The following is a 25,225-nucleotide window of genomic DNA, read 5'->3' as shown; positions in this document are numbered from 1 at the left end:
ATGCCACACATCACGAGATACTTAAAAATCTCTCTAAACCCCCACCGTAAGAACAAAACAAACTAACATATAGAAAAACCTCAAGGCTGTAGAGTCAGTGGGTTTTCAAACCTGCCTCCTCTGAAAGGCTGGGGAGAAGAGATTTTTTTATTATTATAAATCCAGCCGCAAAACAATGACAGCAAGGAAATAGAAGCTTCTTCAAAGAGAGGGATTAGGGCATCTGCCAATACATGCGGTGTGCGCATTTGCCATTGCACGTTTGAATCAATATGTGTCAAATTCTGCTTGAAACACATTTAGCCCGTGCTTAAAGAGAAGATGAAAAATACACAGAAGCAAGATTAAAGACAAACCCAATGTTCCTCTCCAAAACTTTCACATTCAACACATACGCAGCTTTTCATACGCGTGACAGCTTGTTATGTGCTTCTCCAGTCGAAGAACGCAAACAGAGAGGAAACTATGCATGTATGAATTTACAAACAACGTCTTAATGTGTCAACCAAGCGTATCCCTTCTGTACCGTGTTGGTTTCTGGAGATGTAAATCTACAACTGAGAGGCCAAATGCATCTTGGTACTATCCTACTTTGACCTGCATGATCCTCCCCCCACACACAGATTTGTGTTCAAAAGAGATCAACTGGGTGGAATGGAAAAAAGGGGAGGAGGCAGGTTATTCTATGGATGAGTGGTGGGAATAAAATCCATCTGTGCAAAGCAATTAATGGCTGCATCGCAAGGCTGAATGAGTCATATCTTCAAATTGATATCACAAACTCGTGCTCTTGCAGTAGACATATATATTCATTGTGATGCTTTTTTTTTCAAACGCGGACAGTTTGTAGATTATGTGAACTAGAGTGGTTTATTGGAGTTGGATGGAAAGTTAGTATGCTGTGTGATACAGACATCTCGTGCACAATCCAGACCCGTTATTGATTCCTGTTACCGTTTTGTTTTTTTGTCTTTAATGCAGAAGTTCAGCCTCTGACGCTCAATGCGGCATCAATTTGCAAGTGAGACACATCTTTCTATTAGGGCTGCTCACTTTCATATGCATGACTTCTTTTTTTATTTCTGAGCAGAAGCAATTTAACACAATCCAACCTGACAAATTGGCACACTGCATTGGAGTCTCGCCTTCACATAATGCAGGGTGAGTAGCATTATAACTACACAATCTATTTGATAATTCCAAAAGGTTTCCCATTAAGATATCTCTAGACTGAAAAATATGTAGACATATCTGCAAAGCTAAAATATGGATTTAAACAGTTTATATAGATAAAGACTGAACATGGTTTACCTTATGTGCTTTACACATTACCAATAGAAATGGATGTAAGAGTCCCTCGACTAACAGTTGCCCAGTGCAAATGTGACATCAGGTGTGAACAATTAGTCGTGGCGTCAGTCCAGCAGGAGGAAGTGTCTCCTCTCTCATGCATTATCTGTGTTACGGGAACAGTAAAGCATTACCATGTGTGGAGCATGGTTGTGTGACTGGACTCTGTGAGACGAGAGCCCTCTTACTCCCATGTAATCATCTGAACTGAGTGGGTTCAGAGAAGGATCTGTGCAGCTGTGCTTTATTACAGACACAATGAGTCCCAGATTAGGAGAACTGGGAGGAAGGAGGGAGGGTATTGAGGATCACGGGGGAAGGGGAAGAGGAAGGAGGGGTGAAAATGACTCCAAACACATCTGTCCTCGGTTTGTCTGCAGCTATAACACCAAACCACAAGCATGGCCAAGTACAAATATGTCTCTGCTTGGAAAGGCCGCCTGCGGAAATGTTTCCAGACCTTGGGTTTTTAACGCGAGGACTCGTGGGAATAGTCTGTCGCCTCGCAGTGAGAGCAATGTTCGTCAGGGTCACACTCACGGCGGCGGTGGTGGCACAAACAAGCAGGTGGCACAAACATGTGAATCGCTGTGGACAGCTTCTGGTTCCGTCATGTGGTCTATGTCGGTGTTTTAAGGAAACCATCGTTATTGTTTTTATTGTAACCCTTAGTTTTATAGTGAATGACATGCAACATGTTTTCCTGCTGTTAAAATTTGCCTGATTTGTATAAGAATCCAGGCCTGACAGTGCAGTTACACAATTGTGACTTTAAAATAAATGCAAGTGGTCATCATACCTCCACCTGAGTGACCCTGACAGACCCAGAGAGGGAGCAAGAGAAACGGATGAGGGGGAGAGAAGCAAGGTGCTACCCTATCATTCTGCTTCAGTGGAACCTCTCAGGCAAACAAGAAATGCAAGTTCACAGCAGGTTATGCCAACAGAGGCAAGATTTATCAGGAAGACATCCCACTACCATTAGAGCTTACTGAAAAGCCTTTCTATCCCCCTTAGAACATCTTACGCATGAGGAGTGTTTAAACATCAAACCGCACTGTTGCACCTTAATCCACCACCCAATTCCTGATTTGCCTCCCTGTTTGTCTTGCGTTCTACCTTCACATATACATAAGTAGAGACAAGCTGATTCTGAACACTACTTAGAATTAATCCCCCAATAAGGATGTTGTGTTTGAAAAGTGGCTTTGTTACAGTTTGGAAGATGTTCCTTTGTTACAGTTTACTAGTTTAACAAGAAAAGCGACACCTAACTTAATAATGAAATGCTATTTTGGTTTTGATGGACATTGATCAGCTTTTTCAAATTTGGGGGGGGGGTTTAAAGTTGTCAACAACTGGCCCCTCGGGACAAAGGAAGGGAGCTTCTTTATTGGAAATGGATTATTAAATGTTCCAGATGGGGTACTATTTTCTTTAAAACTCCTCTGCTAGGCCCACAGGTATAATATTTTCTTTTAAACATGAACAGACCAACAGAAAAGATGGGGGCTGCATCACATGGTTTGGCTTCCTTACACTGCTTCTCATTGAAGGCTGTTCTCCCCCCACTTATCCGCATGCCTCTGATTCACTGGAATGGGTACAGGAATTATGTTTTTTTTTTTTTTTTAACTGGCTTAATCTCATTACTTTCATTGCCTGATAAAACCCTGCACTAAAAGTAAGCTTATTATTTATTGTTTTGAACAAAGTCTATGTGCACCAGGCGCATGAGCATGCTCAGATGGATGCCGGGATTTAGACAAGCAGTGAAGAGGTGATAATAATAATAAATATATTTTATTTATTTTTTCCATATCTTCTGTAGTCAGGGTATAGCACAGCTGCTTATTAACCAATATGATCTCGTCCGCTACTTCCGTTTCCTTTAGGACAACACCGGACATATCCAGCAATATACATGGACACTCAAGATGTACAGCCTAATAACTCACATTATATGAATTCAATAATACATGTCTATAGCCCTGGATGGTTGTTGATGGGAGCAGTAAAACAAACTTTAATATCCCAGTGTGTAAGAACCGTTACTGATCAGCACTATGGCCAGTTCGGCTGTAACTCACTGTCCACGGCCACCTCACTGCCAATGTAGACTGTAATTCGCATGCCAACACTATATGTGAACATTGAAGAGATGTTCCTACACCGCACCCATAAATAACATCGATTTGACCTTTTTATAGGTTTACCAGTTCTGTGACGTCAGCATTGAACATGTGGAAACCTTAGACTCGCCACATTGTCTGATTCTCCATCCCGTTTTCTTATGAAAAGCATGACACGGAATACTTTTGAAGGTTATTCATTAGCATGTCATTTGGCATCCGAGGGCAAATAATTAGTTAGCAGAGGTAGAGCTTTGGCAAGGCTGACGAGTACAGCAAAATATGGCAAACACGGCATGCTATGAGATCACAGACCGCCAGCCAGCTGGGGCTGTTGATGCTGTCAAACCCGTTCAAGCCCCTTCAACATATGCTTTGAATCAAGTACATCAAGAGTCATACTGAGTTTTAAAAACAAACAAAAGGTCCCATGTATTTGAAAATGCTGGATTGATTAAAACACTGAAATACACATCAGAAAATGCATCTTGACACATAGAAATGCTGACACTCTACTTATGGGACCACATAATTCCAAAGCACAATTCAAAAGGAGGAAGAAAAAAAACAAACTTGTCCAACTGGTTCAGTGTAATCCAGCAACTGCTTTAAATTAAAATCTAAACCGCCTTCGACAGTGAGGTTAACTGTAACAGCGTCGTCATCTGCATTTAAAATCAAGGATTTGAATTTATAATGTGGTGCTGAAGTGTCTGGAGACATCTTTCAAAAAACACTGTTCAGGTGCGAAATATTCAAGAAATCAAAGTGATTTAAATTCAACACAGCTATCACAGTCTATCTTCGTCAGCACAGGAAATAGTTGTGTTTATAAGTCCTAAGAGTGTTAGACTACAAGCTATTAAGAGTTTTTTTTTTTTTTTAAACTCCCCACCTCCTCTTGCACATGTTCAGACATAGCTACCGTTCACACAGCATTAAAACTGCATCTCTATTTTTGTTTGAAGGCCATCCTTTTTATTTTTAAATGCATTATTATGTTATAAAGTACATCACTATACTGAGCAAAAATCAACATAAAAGCGGAGGAAAAGGTGTAAAAAGAATACAGAGTGACATTTCGGCCAACCTCTATTACTGAAGTGTTAAAAAGGTTGTTAAATCCTGTTGTATTCATTAAACCAGCATACAAAAGGCAGGGGAAGACAGGCATTCAGCTTCTGGTGAAGCAAACACAGCAAACTGGTAAATACATGTTTCTTTTCTAAGGTGCTTGTTAAAAACTCACTGATTGGAGACCACTGTCCCTTTGACACTCAAACCAGAATATGAAAGCAAATACTGAACACAGGCTCAACCCATATGTAAACCATATCAGCTCGGACCTCACATCCCCTGAAACATTAACAACACCTTGTATTATGTCCTATTATGTGCCAAACCCGTTTGTTAAATCTCCACATCAGTTAAAATGGTCGAGGTGTGTAGACAATCTGTTGTTACTAAGGGTTATTCCCTTTGTGGCATACACGCAAGTTGTCACCATCATATAATGGGTAGGGTTATATTAACTAGAGGCTTATTATAATAACCATGTTGCTATAGTTGCATGATAACTACGCAATAAAGACAAATTTAGTTTTTTATTTCGTCTCGGCACTATGGGAAGTTTAATAAGAGTTGCGAGCACTGGAGGCTGTGCTCCATGGTCCGCAGGTTCTTCTTCTTCTGATTGCTGTTGGGCGCAGCAGCCGTCTCTCCCTCTCTCGCTCCACACACACCCACACACACACACGCTCCACACACACTCTACACACACACACACACACACTACTCTGATGACACCAGTCATCATTGTCAACCCAGTCGTGTGTTTTTCTCCAACAATGTTTAAGTCTTGTGTTTTTTCCAATGTTCTTTATCGTTTCAACTCGTTAGTTGTTTATATTGATTGCCATTTCCTCTATGAGGTAACAAGTAGGGGAGTCCGGGGGAAATTGTAACATCTGAAATTGCACCAATCAGAACTAACTTGTGAAGGAAAAAAGATTATTATTGAATCATATTTAATATTACAGCAATCAAATTATACTGTATGCATTTAATGTACAGGTTCCATACACCTTATCAAGTGAAATGTGAATATAAATATATATTGACCTGAACAAATTCACACTAATGGCAAACAGTATTTTCCAGGATTGATTCTTTGGTGTGAAATGTAAACCTTCAAAGTCCAGAAATGGTCAGTTGATACACTGAGATACAGTCTGGGAAAGGGCGTTGCCCATGAACCTCAGCGTGCTGCTCCATCTTGTGTTACTCATCCCCCCATCCTTTGTGCACAGGGACAATAACAGTGCTTGGAAAGGGGGGGGTGGGGGGACTGACAGGGGGTGGGGGTATGGTTACCTTCCCAACCACTGCCATAACAACATATGCAGGAAGCTCACTTACATGCCAACAGGTCCATCTTCCTATATTTCTCTCCACGCTGTTTCAATGCCTCAGGACACTGATGGTTAAGCAGTAAAATTAAAAACACATACCGTTACGGCAGTAGCCTAGTATAGTAAAGACAACAGAAATGTTTGCCTGTTCGCATAATGTTCACTTTAAGACTAAAGCAAGTGTCACGTTTGCTTCAATAGAGTCATTGTGTGCAAAGTCACAAAAATCTATAAACGCATTCTAAAAACAAATTGTGTGTGTGTGTAGGCAAATATTTGTATCATCCCTCACTTTTGTACATTCATTAACATAATGTGGGCGTAGAGGGGTCAAAGATCAGCCCCATCACAAATCCCTTTAAGTGAACTCACAATGGGCAGGAGCTGAATGCTTTTAGCCTAGCGGCAAAGGGGAGAGAGGCTCCTCCCTTGGAGCAGCGTTCCTCCATTCCTATACCTGCACCTCTACTACAGCCAGTTATTCACCGAGTTTACCATTTGAAAAGAATCTTGCAGCCTGCACTGTAACCTGAAGCGGTCTATTGCATATCAGTTTTCTAACGAGAGTAAGAAGAGCCGTGGAGGACAGGAGAAGAAACAATATAAGGCAGAAAAAAACATTGTGTAACAAAGAGAAAGAGGAGGGGGTAAAAGCAGAGCTCTACTAGTCGCTGTTTTATTGTATCCTGGTCCATGGCAGAAACTGTGGGGCTTCTTTCAGTTGTCACATTAAAAGACCCATCCGTCAGAAACAGAGCTCAGTGTGGTCCCCACAGACTGGCAAAGAGGGGACACTTTCCACTGTGCTGGCCAACACTACTAAACCCATCTAGTGTAAATAAGATTACCATTGGCCCTCATTATGACCAGCATACAAACAAGGCCATAACATTCCACATAACAGAAAACAAAGAAATTAAAGACCAAGTGGTAGAGAGACGTTTTGCACATTAACCAAGCGTAGCTAAGCAGAGAGTTTACTACCTTTTAACCTGAACAACACTCAGAGGGCACACTATCTAAAATATGTGTAGTTCATGTATAGTACATTCAGCATTAAAGAGAGCATTGCATTATGAGGACATTAAATCAGATTCCATCCCTGAAATCTAAAGTTGTTGTTTTCCGGTTGGGACTTGAGCCTCAAAGAGGGCTATTGTGCCGGAAGCCTAATGATTAAGTATGCAGGCTTCTGTCAAAATAACAGCAGATATCTTTAAGCGTCTGCAGGAGGGACACTCGCCCATATTGTGTTGCATCCTGAGTTGGAAGGAAGGTCGGGGTAGAAGGGGGATAACATGACAGCTGTAGCGACCCGGGATACCAGGAAGACCTGGAAGCACAAACATTTGCCTTTCTGCCTCACTGGAATCCATATTAGGAGGTCATCGGCATTACAGAAACCCGCAGACGTGCCCTGGTGGCAGCTGTGCACGGGAGTTCACAGCCCAAACACAAACAAGAGATAGGGTGTTCAGAGAGGGATGGGTGCTGCCAAGCATGTACAGTATCACACTGACACACTATCCCTAACAAGTGTGCCTGGATTAAATGAAATTACCATTTTGTGACAGCCAATTTCATGGAAGCAAGTACCAATGCTATGTATATTTACAAAGAAAGAGGATAAAGATGAGAAATGAGGCTGAGTGGTAACATGAGAAAGACCATTTGCATCATAAATCAATCAGGATAACATCACCGGGGTCATGTGATCTTACACCAAATACTGAAATGTTTGATGTTCCCCTTGCATATGTCCCACTCAATCAGGCTAAGGTCTTCTGCTCAAGTAGACCGGGGGGAGCAGAGCTTTTAAGATCAATGTAACATATGGAACACACCAAACTTAGAGGGAGTGGCGCCCAAGGGTTAGATTTTAACACGGACAGACAGCTGGTGCCATGAGCTATGACAGCAGAGAATTCATATGGAATTCAATTCCATTTTTTATAGCTGTGGAATTGTGGGCAAATAGTGGAGCTTCTCTGGTAAGAACATTAAAATGTTTTTTTTATGGGTCTCCTAGCAGAGAGCAGGTCACTTTAATGAGGGGCAATGTCCAGCCTGTGCTCCTCCTCTCGTTTAACTGCACGCTGCCTCAAAGCCCACGTTGGACCCTCAGCCACATCAGGGACATCTGGCCCCTCCATCTACAAACATGGCCCTTAATGGGCAATTACAAAGTCCAGGGCCTGGGAATATGCTTCGATTTATAGTTCCAATGTATCCAAACCCAGAATCCTCTGTCTATCATGGCCACATTAGGTTATATGAGACAGGAGGCCCATCAGAACTAATAAGCCTTATCCTTTCCAGAGAATGGTCATTAAACTCCCCCCTACCACGCCAGCCCAGCCATCGGCTCCCAGTCTAGTAAATTAAACAAATGAATGGCGTCCTCGGCATTACAATTAAAACATAGAATAACATGAAACTTTGAAGCTCATTAAAGCCAGACTCCATCTACACTCCAAGCAGAGTCCAGGAAAACTCAATTACAAATCATTTATAAGGCAGACATCCAACGTGTGTATTGTGTTTCAGCCTTTCAATGGCAGGCTCATATTCAGTCCTACTATATGCTTATATCTGAGCTGCCTTGAGGGGAGGGGGAGAGGGAGGCAGAGACATTTTAGTTGCCCCTGACAACCCATGGCTTTTGCCAAGTTGAGCCCTCTTCATTTAAGTTCCCCTCTTCCTCCCTCCTTTTTTTCAGATGGGGGTCTCCTGCTTTTATTAAGTCCCCTCCCCCCTTCCGTTACAAACACATCCACGTTATCCATGTCAAATCCATTGGAGACAGCCCGGGGAAGTCAATATGGAGCGAATAGATTCTCTGCTTTCAGTGTGGAGCTCCTGAGGCAGCGAAGGCAAACACAGCTGAAACTACCATGGACAGCTCAAACAACAACTGTAACAATTCTTTTTAATCTAAGGCAAGAATATATTTTTCAGAGAAGAGCTGTTATTTAGGGGGGGAGGGGGGAAACAATTCAACTGCTGTTTTTTTCACATATTAGCCTGTTCAGATTTATTCAGGTGTGACAGAGATGTTCCAGTAAACTGTTATTCTTCCTAGCAATGTACAAATAAATGAAAATGTTTTACAGCTGAAATGAAAAGCTGGACATGTTAGAGAATAAAATGAAACTCTTTTCAGAGTGTTGATGAGCTCAGAGCCACTGAAAAGAGGATTTTTGTTCAAACACATTGCTCTGTGAAGTGCTTGAGTAAAGAGGAAATTCTGCAAGGCAAATCAAGAACAGAACAATCGATTGTGAAATACTTTATTCCACCCATTTATGTTTGGGTGCCAAAATAAAACTACTGTTTGGAAATTATTCTTAGCTGTGTGAATTTGCCGCTCAGGAGAGAACAATTAGATGCTACAAATATATAGGTTTTTTTTTAGCGATTAACACCTGCCAACAACCTCTCACCCTCCTGATCCTGAGCCGCAGGTGTGAGGAGACCAATGTGTGACCTGATGAAAGACACTGCCAGTGTAGTGCCAAACAGTCATTTTCCCTCACCGATAGGATACGCTAAATAAAGAATGGCCTAAGGAGGTATGCTTAGCCACCCCACAGACTAACACACACCGGCCCAAGCACTAAAAATAAAGCATTATCACCAGCACAGCCCACTGGTCACGCTTTAACCATATAAAACTAGTTATTCCCTGCCTGATATCATAGTGCATCTTGGAATTAAACACATTAGACAAAAAACAGGAGAGGGAAAAGACTGAACATGGTGAAAGTATGAATCACCACCTGTACAGCACTATTCATCCCACTGTTCTTTCTGCTCACCCAATGGCCGGAAATCTGGAAGTGACAGTGAATACTAACAATGTGAGCTAGTGTCTCCTGGGCTTCTGTACAGCAGGCACAGCGTAGAATCATAAATGAGCGACTTTGACAGAAAACACATAGGCTTATAGGAAAAAAAAAAAAAAAAGGGGTGAAGGATGAGCAGCAGAGGAGGCAATGAATTTAGAGGTTGGGGGACTTTCGATATGACGGGGGTAGTTATTTGTTGGCAGCAGCAAGCCCTTTACCAACAAAGGGCCTTTCATATTTCCTGTGAACAGAGACAGAGACTCCCATTAATCCCAGAGGGAGGGCTCATCTCAGGCTTCTCCTCCGCACATAAATTACTCTTCTTATGCCCTTCCTCCCATTACTGCTCAGTGTTTACAGCATAAAGTGTAAGGGAAGAAAGTAAAGGAGCCAGCCGCACATCTTTAATATGTTAGACCACTCTTAAAAACAATTATGTCAGCGCTAACTCATAACACATGTGTCAACATTTGCTTTGCCCCAAGCCACAGTCAGGAAGCTGTGGCAACCACACTCTCTATGTCCCTCCTCTCATTCTGTCTCTCTACGTCTCATTTCTGTCTGTCTCTCATATATAGGAGGAGTGAAAAAGCTCTGCCCAGCTGGCGCATTTTTGAGCAGATGAAACCCGCTCTGACGGGCAGAGTACATGCCAATCCCCACTTATCCCACACAGAAAGGAGTTTAACAGTGGTGCACAGCTGCCTGTGTACACATGCTTAGACCCCTTGGTGGTCTGGTGGAAGGCATGATAAGCTGCTAAGAAACCTCGTCTGTGTGGCACACTGAGAATGGATTTGCAGGAAGTGGAGGAGAGAGAGAGAGAGCGGTAGGGATGGAAATGGAGATAGAATGATAAAGACATTAAAAAAGAAAGAAATATGCATGTGCCCAGAGTCTGGACTGCCTTATTTTAAACAGACACAAATCATTGCTGGTGCAATTGCATTTTTCAAGCGCACTGCAGACGGACCAATAAATGAAGGCCGGAGATCAGAGGACAGGCTGAGGAGAGGCTAGACACTGCATTGGTTGTAGCCAAGTTTCATAGAATACTGTTCAGCAGGGTCCAACACCTACTGCTTCACACACACACACACACACACACACACTTTAATGCCTGCAACAGCCCTGTTCATAAGGTGCTCAGCGTGATAGGGCTCTGGTTGTTAGGTTGTCTACCAATAAAAGCAACAACAGCCACACTGTTTTCCTGTGAGTTTGTACTCATATGTGTTAGTGCTACAAAAATGTGTACACATCATCTTGAAGATGGGATGATTTTAGGGCCTTATCACTCATATTCATTCACGCAGTAATATTTTAGCACTGGCCCCTGGATTCCACACTATGAATAATTGGTAATATTCAAGTCTGAAGTCATCCTTGGGTGTATTATAGCCATATAGTCTAAAATCTCTAACACATAAGTGGATTTTATTGTACTCCATCTTGTATCATCAAAAATAGATTACTGAAAAACCACAGATCTCTTCTACACAGCAGTAAGTAGCAACTGTAGGTCATGAATCATTTCTGTTTTTATGTCCATGAAAAACTCCAAAATGCGCAACTTCAGCTTATTCAAATGTAGTATGTGTAATTATCTTGTCAGTCAAAAAGAAAGAAATATAATTAATATACAGCATTATAACTCATGAATAAATATTCTCTTTCAATCAACTAAGCAATCTTTCAACAGATGTATAAAATAACAATGTGTCCCAGTGTTGCCTACTACAGATGCTCTGCACAGAATAAGCCTGGTAAGTGCAGAACAAAGCCTTGTTTGTGTCTTTTGACCCCAGCTCTCCTAGACAACACATTCTTGGTAGGACAGAAGGGCAACATACAAACGAGTTCACCACAGTTGTTTTTTCTACTATTTATCCAATAAGATACCCTTTAAAAGACTAGCTTTGTGCGTGTCTCTGTGTGTGTGCACTAAAAAGGGTGGGGGAGTTGCTTTAAACAAACACTAAATACTTTAGTAATAATGCCATGTGAACCTGATGGTTTATGTTCTTGGCAAGACATCCACAGCGTACTTTATTGAAGACTGTTCTGGGCCATAAAGTGGTCCACAACGGGAGCAACAGCAGTGGAAAGGCATCGTCTAAATTGAAAATATGAGGATGTTGCACCTCATCTCTATCTCTATGAGTAACTGGCATCTTGTTTGGAAAAAGGCAACTCACACCTTAAAAGGAGGTAGCAGGAGAGTGTAATAAAAGGCCGGCTATGACTATGATGTTGCCGACTTCTAGTTGACCAAAGAGTTCCACTATATACACACTCAAATTCAACTAAAAATGTCAAGCATTCACTTTTTCAGTATTTGGTAGTCATCCTCTTTTCTGATTAAAATGTGTGTGAACTTCAGCTTTAGAGTGACAGCAATATTAGGCTGCAGTGCGATTATACCCTGAGTGCATGAACACCGCCCCCCCCCCCACTCATACATACCCCTGTTACCCACAGGCAAAGATAAAAAAAAAAAAAACATTTCCATTTTCTACATACTGCACATTTTGATAAGTAGTCACCCAGCATACAAATAAGTCCCCCCCTTCTCAAGCGCACACAATTCTCATGCATTAGTCCTTTTACTTCATCCTCTGGCTATCTTTTTGGAAATAAACAAACACTTGAACAATTCAACATGCTCCTCTAAATGAATACTACAGAGAATGGCTGAAGCAGCATCAGTGGTTCTGCCTATGTTCTTGTTCTCTGAACAAGGTTATAAGCCCACTTGAAATATCTGAGGTATATGTATGAATGGAACTAAAGTACAATATTATAAATGTCCTCCAAGTTGGACCTCACCAGGGACGTCCATTAATAACAAAAACACATTTATGGTACAAGTTCGCTGTTTTTGGCTATTGCTTATTTCCACTGGGATGTGATTGTGCTCCTATGTACAAACAACGTATCAGGCAGAGATAAGCTTCTCCAGAGTCAATAAGAAAGGTTTCAGTTGAACCCCATAAGGGACTGGGTATGATTATAAACACAAGTAGTGGAGCTGGAAAAATAACATCATAGCATGTTGATCCAATATAAATGCATTCCTCCCTTGCCTCCCACCAGGTTTTACAGACTGGGAGCTCTGAGGGAGGACAGGGCTGAAATAACATGCGCTCAATCTTCTCTGTTCGTGGCTCTGTTTCTCCGCAGTCCACACAACATTCTTTACATGCTTCATTTTATACAAATGGTTTTCTGCCCGTTCAGCTTTCCTCCTTTGTCTTACAGCTACAAATGTACAAGTAAATCACAAGCAAAGACCCACAAAGACAAAAGGATTTGTGATAGAAATAAAACTGCAAAGTCTGTTAAGTCAAATCTCCTTAGAATCACTAATCAAAGTTGTGTTGCAGAGTCCCCAAAATCCTTCATCTGATAATAATGACCTCATTTGAAGAAGTTCTGCTGTAATGTGCTTTATGCTTTAAGTATTAATCCTTCAGGCATTTCACGCACCGCACCCTGATCTCTCCCAGACACATTCAGGGGAGCATTAAGATTCAATGTAACTCCTGCTGTATGTGCTCTCAATTTCTACATTGGCAGAAGACAATTGGTCAAACACTGTAAAAAAAAAAGTAATGAATAAATGAATGAAAAGAAAGTTGCCCCCTCAGTTTGATTCAAAGCCTAGCTTCTTAATAAGCTCAATTCATTTTCCTTCTAGGTCTGGCTCCCTCTATCACTAGTGACAGGCGTGAAAGGTCAATAACCTTGGCTCATAGCCCTCATATGGTTAGCAATGCCATAAATTAATGGTTGAGGCAGTTATTCCAAACTCTTTAAGTCAGCCGAAGGAAGCTTATCTTCTACAAAGGTCACAGTGCTTAGAACGCTTAGTGTGAGAGTGAAGGTCTGACACAAGACCTATATAAGATGGAGTGTATTGCACATGAGTAGAATCAGATGGAAGGTAGTTGGGATGCTGGTAAACATTTGGAAACCTTTGTTACGGTTGCCAAGCGTACAGTGTGCATAGTGTTAGTGTAGAACACAAAAAACAGACAGGGGTTTGGCATTTCTGTTTTAATATTAAAAATAAATCAATTCACTCCCTGAAATGCAGAAAGGGTACACTTAATGTTCTTTATACATTAAGGGTAAAATAAATGCAGTACAAGTTACCAGAAAATGGCAACACCTATACACTGTAATGCAATGCAGTGGAATGCTCCAGAACTCCCAAAAAGTACTACCTTGAAAATTTTTGTTGAGACTGCGATTTTCTCCTCCAAATACCAAGAGATTACATTCTCCAGGCAGCTCAGATTTTCTGCGAGTTTTTATGGCCTTGATCGCTTCATCATATTGAACAAATTTGTGGTGTTAGCTTCCAATGCTGTATCTGATTTGCTTGCAATGCGCTTTATTTTTTATTTTATTTTCCCATTTATTATTCAGTAGAGCTGAAGACAGACAGGAAAGGGGGGAGGGAGCGAGGGAGAGAGGGGATGACATGCAGCACAGGGCCATTGCCAATCTTGTTTGTACATGTCATCATCATCTTCATAATATACAATATTTCATGCAAAACAATGTTACCCTTATTTTGATATACTGTAAGCTCGTTTGTGTCACTGGATTGGATGAATTTGATTTCCTCTTCCTCACCATGGCGTTTCTCATTTTGATCTCTATTTGCAATTTAGTGAGCAATTAGGAGGGTTTGGCTTAATGCACTGATCTCCTGCTAATCCAAACACAGCCAAATCATCGTCATGTACGAATGAGATTTTGGTTATGAATGTAAATATTGATTTGAATACAATTAATCATGCAGCTCTAATGGACAGCTTCTCTCGGCTCACAAGCAGATTTTACCTGCCAAAATATGAAATGGCAGAGAGCCAAAGAAAGAAAGAAACTAGTGAAGAAATGTAAACTGTTTTGACGTTTGTGATGGAGTGTTGCTATTCAGAAATGTCTTGATGTAGTGCAACTTGATTAATGAATACAGCAACTGGTAACACAACCATTGCATGATCTCCTCGATTCTGTTCATTGTGCTCTCAACTTGAGGCAGGAAGTCATTTATAACAAGAGAAATTCAAATCAAAATCACAATCAAACGGTTATGCCATATGCCTTTGTCTTAGCCACCTCATTTGTGTATGCTCAGTCAGACTCAACATGTTTAGACAAATTAGCAGACCTTAATCTTGTAGCAGCAGTTATACCCTTCAGTAAGAATCTACCCCCCCCCCAAGCCCCTGTCCTGCTGAGCCGGCAGTGCTACAGGAAATAAAGTGGCGACATGCTGCACGCTCTTTAATGCCTCAGTAAATATCGACAGAGGCAGAGATAATATAAACTCAGACAACGCAGGCCGCAGAGCGATATGTTGCTCACTGCCATAGTATGCACTAAAATGGAGACTAGAAATTGCTGCAGGTCAATCATAATAGCTGTGTGGTGATGGCAGACTCAGGCCTAGTAACAGTAGATCACTTGAGACAAGTAATATGGAGGGCAACATATGCTTATCTGATGAGCGCACAGTTTGGGAGAGGAAAAATAATGGAATGCAATGTTCCCAATCACTAATTCAATCAAGATTAAATTAAAAGATTAATTCACTGTAGATAAAAGTAATGATATTCTTTATTTTATAAGACAAGCAAAAAATAGAAATAACCATCACCCACAGGTCCCTGGAATTATATGATCAATAGTGAATGGGAATTTATATATATATATATATATATATATATATATATATATATATATATATATATATATATATATATATATATATATATATATATATATATATATATATATATATATATATATATATATATATATATATATATATTACCTGTCTCGCACACACTCTCAAGTTAGAGTAAAAAGACAGCCATCTATCAAAAGATATTACCCACAACACTAAAATTGCACATCACGCTCATGACTGACTCATGACGCATCCAAGGTTACTCCAAGAAACAAACTCAGTTATAGAATAAAAGGACTAAATGCTGCAGAACTGTCCTTGCATTACTCAATTAAGTCCCATCAATCATTGTATAGAGCCATGGGAGCTCATCCATCTTAAGGCTCATGTGGGGCAGGGGGGGGAGGAGGTAAGGGAGTGGTGGAGGTGATCGAAGGCTGGATAAAAAGGAGGATGTACGGAGAATGTCACGAGATATGACCTGGCGACTCATCAGAGGCTAGTGTCCAGAGAGGCGCTGGTACGTTGAAATTAAAGCCCCCGCCGGAACACAACAGTTGGCGTGGCCCGCAGGAGGTAGACGTCTCTTTCCAAGCAGGATATTGGCTTTTGTGAACATGGTTACAGTATCTGGGTCAATTAACATGTCCCTGCTTCAAATTTCCCTTTTGTTGGCGGAGGAATAATAGTGTGCCAATTCATGTAGCTCCTTGAACACAGCATGAGGTTTGAAAATGCGAGCTATGCGTGTCACTCGCATACAGAAAAAGGCTAAACACAAGGCTAGTTCTGTTTCTATCTCTTACATTTTCTCAAACTCTCATTAATATATTCATTTGAGTATTAGCTTCCCGGTTTGACCCTGCACACAAGAGACATTGTGTACTCCTGTTGTCGTTCAATGCTGTTGAATTTACATCCGGGCAGCAAGTGAATGAGTTCCTGTCTAAAAGCTACAAAGCTGAAGCTAAACGTATTGCCTTAAGAACAAAAGATTTAACGAGAGAGAGAGAGAGAGAGAGAGAGAAAGTAGTGGGGCCTGGGAGTGGCTTCCCTTCACAGGTGCCGATGTAAAATGTAAAGCCAAGGCTCTCTGTACTCTCATCTAGCTAAACATAATGAGAAAAACAAGCAGAGAGAGAAACTGTGCAAAATTGAGCAGGGGTATTGCACAATACACAGCTGGGGCAACACTGCAAACAGAACTTTCTTTGGAGAGACAGGATCTGAGACAGAGATATGGAGCAGTTTGCTCTGCCAGACAAAAAAGGTTGTCCCACAGAAGAATAATGTCACAGAAATGCACAAATCAGTCTCAAGAAAAGTAAACAATTAACTCCACAGTGCTGACGTATTGTCTTCTAGGTGCAAGCTGGCATTTTCTTTTCCACACTTGTTCTAGCATTTCACTTGTGAAAAATAACACTAGCCTAGTTATAAGGAGGCATATATGCAGAAAGTCAGGTCAATACAGCTATTTATATACGGCCTCATTACATAGTGGGGTCAGCGTATGCACTTCCTGGGTGTTCTTCACATTAAATAAAACAGTCAGCTCCACAACACAACAATCACTAAGAATGATTCCAGCTCCCTCTTATGTCACGACCAACCGCAAAACGGAAAGGATTGTTTTAGAAGCATAAATAAATTTTCTCTTTTGACAGTCTATTAGATGGAAGCACACACACATCAAATTTAAAACCTTAGCAATACAGCATCACGGATGGAGGGGCTCAGGTGTGTTCTCAAACCAAATAACCTATAAAACCCCTCTAACCTTCACATGACTGTGTGAAGCAGCAATCAAGTGAAAGGTCTGCTTTTCACATCTGTATCCAGTCCCTTTAGATCATGTTAGACAATGACATTTTGATTTGGAAAATATAGTTACATGGAGCCTTGTGAAAAATAAATGAGACATTTACATTTAACTAGTCGCAGATTATACAGCATGGTGCGGCTGCTGATCTTCACTCAGATGTTGTTGATCGAGGCAGTCTAGGTCAATTAACCTACAAACAGCTAGTTATAGAAGTGTCTGTTACCAGGAGCTGCCCTTCAACACCACCGAGAGCAGTCTGGGTTGAACAAGCTAATTATATGCCAAGGACAACCCCCCACACTTTCACACAGGCCTGAGAGAGGGACACCTTAACTCCTGCCCAATGTCAGAGCCACACGCTGTTAGGCGCCAATAGCAGAGGGCAGGGCCTGTAGTTGATAAGAGCGATATGAACAGAGGTGATGAGAAGCCATCAGGATAATGTCAGTCCTCTTCAAAGTACTTTATCTACATTTAGGCATTGCTCAAGAACTGCCTCCAAATATGGAGGGAGTATATTAAGACCGCCATTTGGGAACTTAGAGCCTAAAAAGGTCAGGCATAAATAAAATATGTGTTATTCTGTCATGCCACCCAGCAGGCTCAGAAAGAACGCACACAAATTAGCCACAGATGGGTGCACTTGTTTTAATGCAATAACATTATCATTGAATATTTTACGATATTGCCTAAGGACTGCAACAGAGCTGCGATCATCTGACAAAGGGCTGTGGTGGCCATAACACTAGCACTCAACCAACTTCCTTGTAATACTGGAGGAAAACTGCACCAAAAACCATGCACTGCCAAAATTCAATCTGTCGTCACAATATGTGGTGGTTATCTAGGCCATGGCGCTCCCAGGAAGAAAAAGAAAAAAAAAGACAGTGACGGGATGAAAATATATTTATGCAGGCTGACAACAATAAAGAATAAAACTAATTCAAATTCAACTCCAACCCACCAGTGACGCTTTAGCTGGGAATTGGAGCGCAGCCTTCATTACAACTTATTGATTACTGAAAACAAAGACCCTGGACTCATTGATCCACTTCCTGAAAGGATGGGGGAGGGGGGCAATGGACTGCTCTTACGAATAAAACTACACTGAAACTGCTGCCTTAGCCAATACAAATAAAAGGAGAGCTGGAGTTTGAACCTCACCAAAAAGAGAAGGATGGTGGCGTTGCTCTTGATGTCCCACAATGACAAAGAGAATATGTGAAACATGCAGCAGCCGCTATACAATTAAAAAGAAAGAGCTTCACAGTGTCTCAAGTTGCTCCTCATTTTTCTCATCTGCCGTATGATGGCTCCTCTGTGCTTATGGATGTCATCTTGAACAGGGATTTGGATATTAAGAAATTCATGTTTGACTATTGAATTATTCAGCATTAGCCAAGACATCAATGCATACACCTCAAACACAAAGGATCCTAATGGCAGACAGTATTTTTATGACACTGGGCTTCGGCAGATACTATATTCCAAGATATTCCTCAAAGTTATCAACCTTCACTGAATAATTCCATAATCAACAGTGCTACATAACATGTAAATTATGTTCCCAAGACAGTCCCTTATTTAGCCCATACCACAAGAGCCATAATAGTAAAACAAATACTATCAAACCTGATATGCAGACTGGCTGAAGACCTGGGCTTTTAAAATGTGCCTTTGTCCATTTCTCCAAATGATGAACGATCAACTTCGTAGGTCAGAACAACATGAGGTAGGGCAGCCTCCCTAGTGACGGGTCAGGACATCTTTGTCTGGTCTTTCATTCATCTACACCTAACCAGGAAACCCCCACCAGCCTCATCTCAAATCTGAGAGCAGGAAAAGGGGTTGAGTATGTTGCTGAGCACTTGGCCCAGTTTACAGGAGAGGGTCGAGCAGGGTCACGTCTCACCAAACACTGGGGCCCCTTAAACACATCTGAGTGGCCCCAGCTGTACCCGGGGCCATCAGAATCTTAACAGAGCGCAGAGAACCAGAACAACATGAAAATGGGTTCAGTCAGGGCAACATTCAGGATTTCAAGAATACCATGTTTTTCTTGTCAAAATGGAGAAATTTGGTTTGTTTAAAAGGTTTGCCTTAAACAAACACAGCAAAGATCTATCTATCTATCTATCTATCTATATCTATATATATAAATAAAGAGCCCGAGAGCACTTTCAAATTCATGTTCTCATTGCCGACGTTGACAGTAATTGTTTCAATCACATTATTAAACTGGCCAACTGTAAACCCCCCCCCCCCACCACGATCTTTTATGTGAAGCCGTCTGCCTGGAATCTCTTGACACGCTCACATTTAAAGCCCTTGAACCAAGGCTAAAGCAGACTATAGACATACTCGCCTTAATTGTCAAGAAGAAAAAAGCAAAACACAGGGCATGGAGGAAAGAAAAATGAAAGCAGGATACATGGTTGGGGTAGGGATGGCAGAACAGCAGCATAAGAGTGTATTAAGCTCAATTAGGCTTTTGGGCTTTTCATTAACCCAGTTTTAGGGAGGGAAACCTCTGCTGAATAATGCTCTGACTGACTCACTTTGCAACCCCGCTATAAAGGCCTCATCTGGAAAATAAACTGCAATGTGTGTCAGCTCTCCAAAGCCACCAGAATACCATTAGACACCCAGAGGCAAACCACCCGCAGCTGCAGCCTACCTAAAATTAAATGCAATTTAGTAAAACAAGTCGCTTTATTAAGTGACTAAACAAGATAAGAGGAAACACTGCGCAAATGTTTAAAGACTATAGCTGCTTTTGTCTGTATCATGGTCTGATAATAAATAACTATGTTTGGTCCCTCCACTCAGTATTAGGCCAAAGCAAATATTCCAACCTTAAAAGCAAGGTCATATGGGCCCCCAGAGGGTGGACAGTAGTTAACCCCCTAATACTGATGTTGTTTTGCATCTGCAAACAATGAGCGTAACCTTCCTGTAATGGATCATTGGAGAGGAGTTATCATAGAAGAAGAATTTTCCTTCCTGGCTTTTCTCTGCGCTGCTCTGCCAAGCAACTCTGAAGAAATGCATTTTAACAAATCTATTGTAAATCAATGAGGCATCACTTGGCCAACGAACAGTTGAAGTCTAGTTTACGTCGCTGGCAATGTGATTAAATCTTAAAAATAAAAAGCTATTTTAACTGGTTGGCCACAATTGCCATCATCAAATCCACAGGATGTTTTTAATTTAGCACATACAATGTCACCCATTTACATGTGAACGGCCCCCCATTTCCAGGTTTTACTGACAGCAGGATGTGTATTCTCCTGATAAATAACAATAGGAGAGACTGCAATTAGATGGGACAAAGATATCTAACAGCTCAGTCCTGCTGCGTCTCATGCATACAGTATACTGGGGTCAAAGGCAATACAATACGAGAAAAGGACTCATATTACTGACACCTTACATGTACATCTGGTATTACACAGATATGCAAGCAGGTCCTTTTTCAAGTAAGCTAAACTCCCAACCAATAACATACGGAGAAGTTTATGCATACTGGAATTAGCTGACTGGGTTATTTGTAACATGACAAAGTAAATGCGTTCTGTTAGAACGTGTTCAAACTTTCAGGTATGTTTAATAAAATGACAACAAGATCTATTCAATGTCTTTCTATTCATTATCTAAGACCTTTCAGGGCACAATTGACAAAGTTAATGAAATGCAAGGAAACTTAACGCATTAGCCTGCTACATGTGGCTATAGAATAAAACAACCCTCAGCTCCTGGTCAAAAACAATATCCCAAACCAGCATGGTGAAAGCAAAGTGGAAAAACTTTGGGCATACTCTCCACAATGTGGGGGCTTTGTCTTTCAAAACATGCCACAGGAGCTTTTCATTAGAGAATGCAGTTTCATTAACATCATCCCACGCTGCTGAGCCCTGCTTCATTACAATGACACAGGAGTGCCCCTCTCTGCCAAGGAAACCTCCACAGAGCAACAACTCGCTGGGGGAGGGGAGAGAAAAGAGAAAAGGGGGTTGTGTGTGTGTGTGGGGGGGGGCAAACAAAAGGGAACCTGATTACCCCCGGTCACGGCTCATCCACAAGCCAACAGAGGGAAATCCATCACCTGCAGGATCAAACGGAAACTTGTGCACAAGGTAAAGCCCAGTGAAAGCTGTACCCACCCATCTAAACACTCTCTTCCCTATCTCCTTTCTTCTCTCGTCATTGCTACCTCCCCCTCCACCTATCTGACTCACCAACGGCAGCGTGCAAGTTTTAGGCACACACTGTGAAATCCAACACAAGTGAGAATGTTTTCTGGTCCAAATGACCTCAAGGCTCTAACCTCTCTAATAGCACACTGGTGATATATTCCAGTTTTTATTAGCGTCTGTGGGCCTGCATACTCTTTCATGGTCGCTGCATCCTCATTTTGCCAATATTAGACTCCAAAGAGGCAGTATTGGTCATGCTTGCTGCAATGTAATGAGCTAAAAAAAATCATTATTTTTCACTTTCTTGTTTGCAGCATGTTATATAATATAATATATATATACATACATACATACATACATACATACATACACACACACATACACACATACACATACACACACACACACACACACACACACACACACACACACACACAACATCTGGGTTTCCCACAGAAAGACTATCGCTGTAACAAACATTTTTGAAAGATACTTAAATTGCTGTTATTTCTGGGCTTAGCTGTGTAACACTGCAAATGGATACATTACCATATGATTCAAATGCGTACCTTTAGGCATAAAGGTTTTAAAGTAACAGACAGAAGAAATACTTCCAGCATATGGTTTGAATCTGTACTGAAGTGATGTTGAATTAGAACAAGACAAATGCAAAAATAATGGCATATGGTGATGGTAATAATTAAATGAATCAGCACAAGGCATGGGAATGTTTAATAAGTTATTTGCTTGATTAAAGTTGTGCAAGTATTCAAATCTGTGTGTAATTGACTTTTTAGTCAGTGCAACAAGTCCCCAATGCAATCAACAAAGTTTCCCTACTTTTAATGACAAAGCCAGCAGTTATTATTCTTCAACAAAATGCAATTTGAAAAAACCCAGACTGTTTAGCCACCATGTATGATTTAGCATTTATTATTCTTCAACAAAATGCAATTTGAAAAAACCCAGACTGTTTAGCCACCATGTATGATTTAGCATTTACGTAACAATCTCCTTATGCGTGTGTCTACTTTGAAGGCAAGAACAGCATGTAAGCTAAATTGACAGGAGCTATATAGTTAAGTTTAAACACATTTGAGCTGGTTTACAAGGCAAACTACACGACTTGCAATACAGCACAGCTACACCGAAGCTAATTGTTTAAATATGTCAGGCTTGTTCTGATCCTCCCCAAAATGTAAAACATGGAGGCAGGCAGGCACGCACACACACTTAAACAAACATAACAAGCATCCAGGACGTAACAGCACTGGGAAAATTTCACCACTCACCGTTGAAAAGGGGATGTCCTTTCTCTGTGATATCTGGCACCACAACCTTGTATACATCTTCAGAAAAGCCTGGTCTGCATGGTGGGGTGCCCCTGCCCTCCGCTGCAATCTGTAATGGTGGGGGGGGGGGGGGGACAATGAGTCATAAATCAACCTTCAAAAATGCACTCTGTTGCCTCCAAATCCTCTTGGTCACGTTCTGAAGTCCCCACAGTTGTACAAAAGCATCTGTTGTTTTTATAGCAGGGACTGCAATTAGGATAATGAGGCCAAAAGGGTTAAGCATTATCCAAAAAGCATGGCTAGGCAAGAACAAGCTCCATTTGTACCCCTGGAGGGGCCCAGGCACAGGGTAGGGTTATGACCAACTCTCTCACTCGGCCCCTGTGATCAACACACTACTCTGGACAAACACTCCACTTTTAAGTACAGGAACAAAGCAATAAAAACTAAATGTAACGATCCACTGTCGTGGGAATAAACACGCATGCGTTAAAGTCTGAACAAACAAGAAATAACAACTGCTGATGTCTAAAGAAACTGCAAGGCGATCACTGTGATCAATATAGTGCTATAGTGTTTTTGTTGCCTTGCTTTGAAAATAAAAACTACATGACACATATGTGTGTCAACATGACATATATTCAGGGAATGTTGATGGGGATGTTGCAATGCAGAACAGTCTGTGAATCACTGGGGCTGGTGTTTCCGTAAATAATGAATGCACAAAAGAAAGATATTACCAACAGTAAGAAACCACAAGCAGAGCATAACTGATGTCCAAATATACACCATCACACAACCTCAGCATTGATTCAGCTCCTAGGAACGAAGGCCTGGCCCTATTTCTTTGCATGCACTCTCAAAAGAATGTAAAACGAGGAGTCCAGCTAAAAAGAGCATTGTGGGTATCCGTGCCACTTGCCATTTTAAATCAGAGGAATTTAAATGGAAAATGCTTGAAGGGAGGGGAGGGGGAGCAGAGCTGGAATTCTAGCACATTACAACAACGGCACCAGGATGTACATTTCTGGATATAAGTGTTAATACAGGCACAAATCCTCTACAACAATTATTTCAGCTGCCAAAAACTGCATGATTTAACTTGTCAGCTGCTATTTTACCGTTTGCTGAAGGGACACAGTTTTAACAAAGTAGCCACATAGTCAAGAAAATAAAATAATTTCCGCAAAAAACACCATTCCACAGTCAGGTTCCTTCCGTAGGTTTAAACTACAATCACTATCCCATCACTGTAACATGTAGTTAGGCTATCCTACATAACCTAACATTTCACAGTAGGATACTTTTCATTGTCGTTCATAACGGCTTTTAACAGAGAGGCAATTAACTCGCCGGGGGACAGAGACACGCTGCAGCAATCTACATATTAAACCTAAACTAAATACAATACAAGTATGAACTAGGTTAGTGTGGGCCTGTATCGCCCAACTCCCAGACAATAAAAGATTCAGCCATTATGAACTCTTAAATTAGACTACGTCATTGCAAATGTGAACTCTTTTAGCTGAATTAATTAATTTAAATGTGCGTAGTAGCTAGTTCAATAGCACACCATATCGTGAGCATAGGCTACAATTTTTTTTTAAAAGCCAGTAATTACGGCACGTGCTAGACCTACTTTATCGTGAATGTGTTGGTACATTCATGGCACTGTTTCAAAACTGCACGCCATGTAAAGTGCCTGTTGGAAAGCTAGCAGCTCGACTGAGCTCGCAACTCAACAAATAGCATCGACACCGAACAACAAGCACCTAAACTGTCCGGTGTAACTCCGCTCGAAACAGCTCTGAAATTGCATTACCTGCAGTCCTGCCAAGACCGACAGCAGAAACAGACCGCTGCCCTCGTGTAGTGAGTACATTGGTGCGTTCGCGACTGATAAATTTCCCACTTCGGAATCCGTGTATAAAAAAAAATAAAGAAACAAGGAAAAAATAAAAAGATTATCCGTCTGGCTTAAGTGTGGCCGCGGTGAAAAAGGTCCCTCTACGACAAAGGCAGGAGCGGTGGCGGCGGCGGCAGCATGTAGCAGCCTCCTCCTCTATCTATCCAGTCAGTACTGAGGGAGAGCAGTGCCTGGTACTGAGGCTGCTGCTCCCTCCTATCCAGTCCAACACAAACACAAAAAGAGCCCCAGCCACTAGTCTATAAACCGCCCATCTCACTGTCTCTCCCTACTGGTCACACACACAATTTCACTGCTGGGACCAAGAGGGGTCCCCTAAATTAACCATCATCCCAAATGACACAGTATTATAATATTCATACATAATAGTTATGTTCGTACACAGTGTGTGGTGGTGTGTCGAGTTTATGGTGGTCTTATCTTACATTATAGTGTTAGGGCTAGGTTTTTTTTGTTTTTTTTGTAGCCTTTTATCTTGGATCTGTAAAGTATTTAATCTAAGCATTCAAGTATATGTATCTGTATTTTTTATGT

General features: G+C 41.3%; 1 protein-coding gene across 1 annotated transcript in view; it reads right to left on the bottom strand.

Moving 5' to 3' along the window:
- cdh2 (cadherin 2, type 1, N-cadherin (neuronal)) overlaps positions 1-24,910 on the bottom strand; it is a 56,265-nt gene extending 31,355 nt beyond the window's left edge. The window contains exons 1-2 of the mRNA XM_029452838.1: positions 24,587-24,910; positions 22,762-22,870 (exon numbers count right to left, since the gene is read on the bottom strand). Of these exons, the coding sequence (XP_029308698.1) occupies positions 22,762-22,870; positions 24,587-24,646 (169 nt within the window). The 5' untranslated portion in view covers positions 24,647-24,910. The remainder of the gene's footprint in view (positions 1-22,761; positions 22,871-24,586) is intronic.
- Positions 24,911-25,225: the final 315 nt, after the last annotated feature.

This window comes from Cottoperca gobio, chromosome 17 (genome assembly GCF_900634415.1).
Source record: "Cottoperca gobio chromosome 17, fCotGob3.1, whole genome shotgun sequence".
NCBI classification, from domain to species: Eukaryota; Metazoa; Chordata; class Actinopteri; order Perciformes; family Bovichtidae; genus Cottoperca; species Cottoperca gobio.
This window is presented reverse-complemented; position numbering and strand designations above follow the sequence as displayed.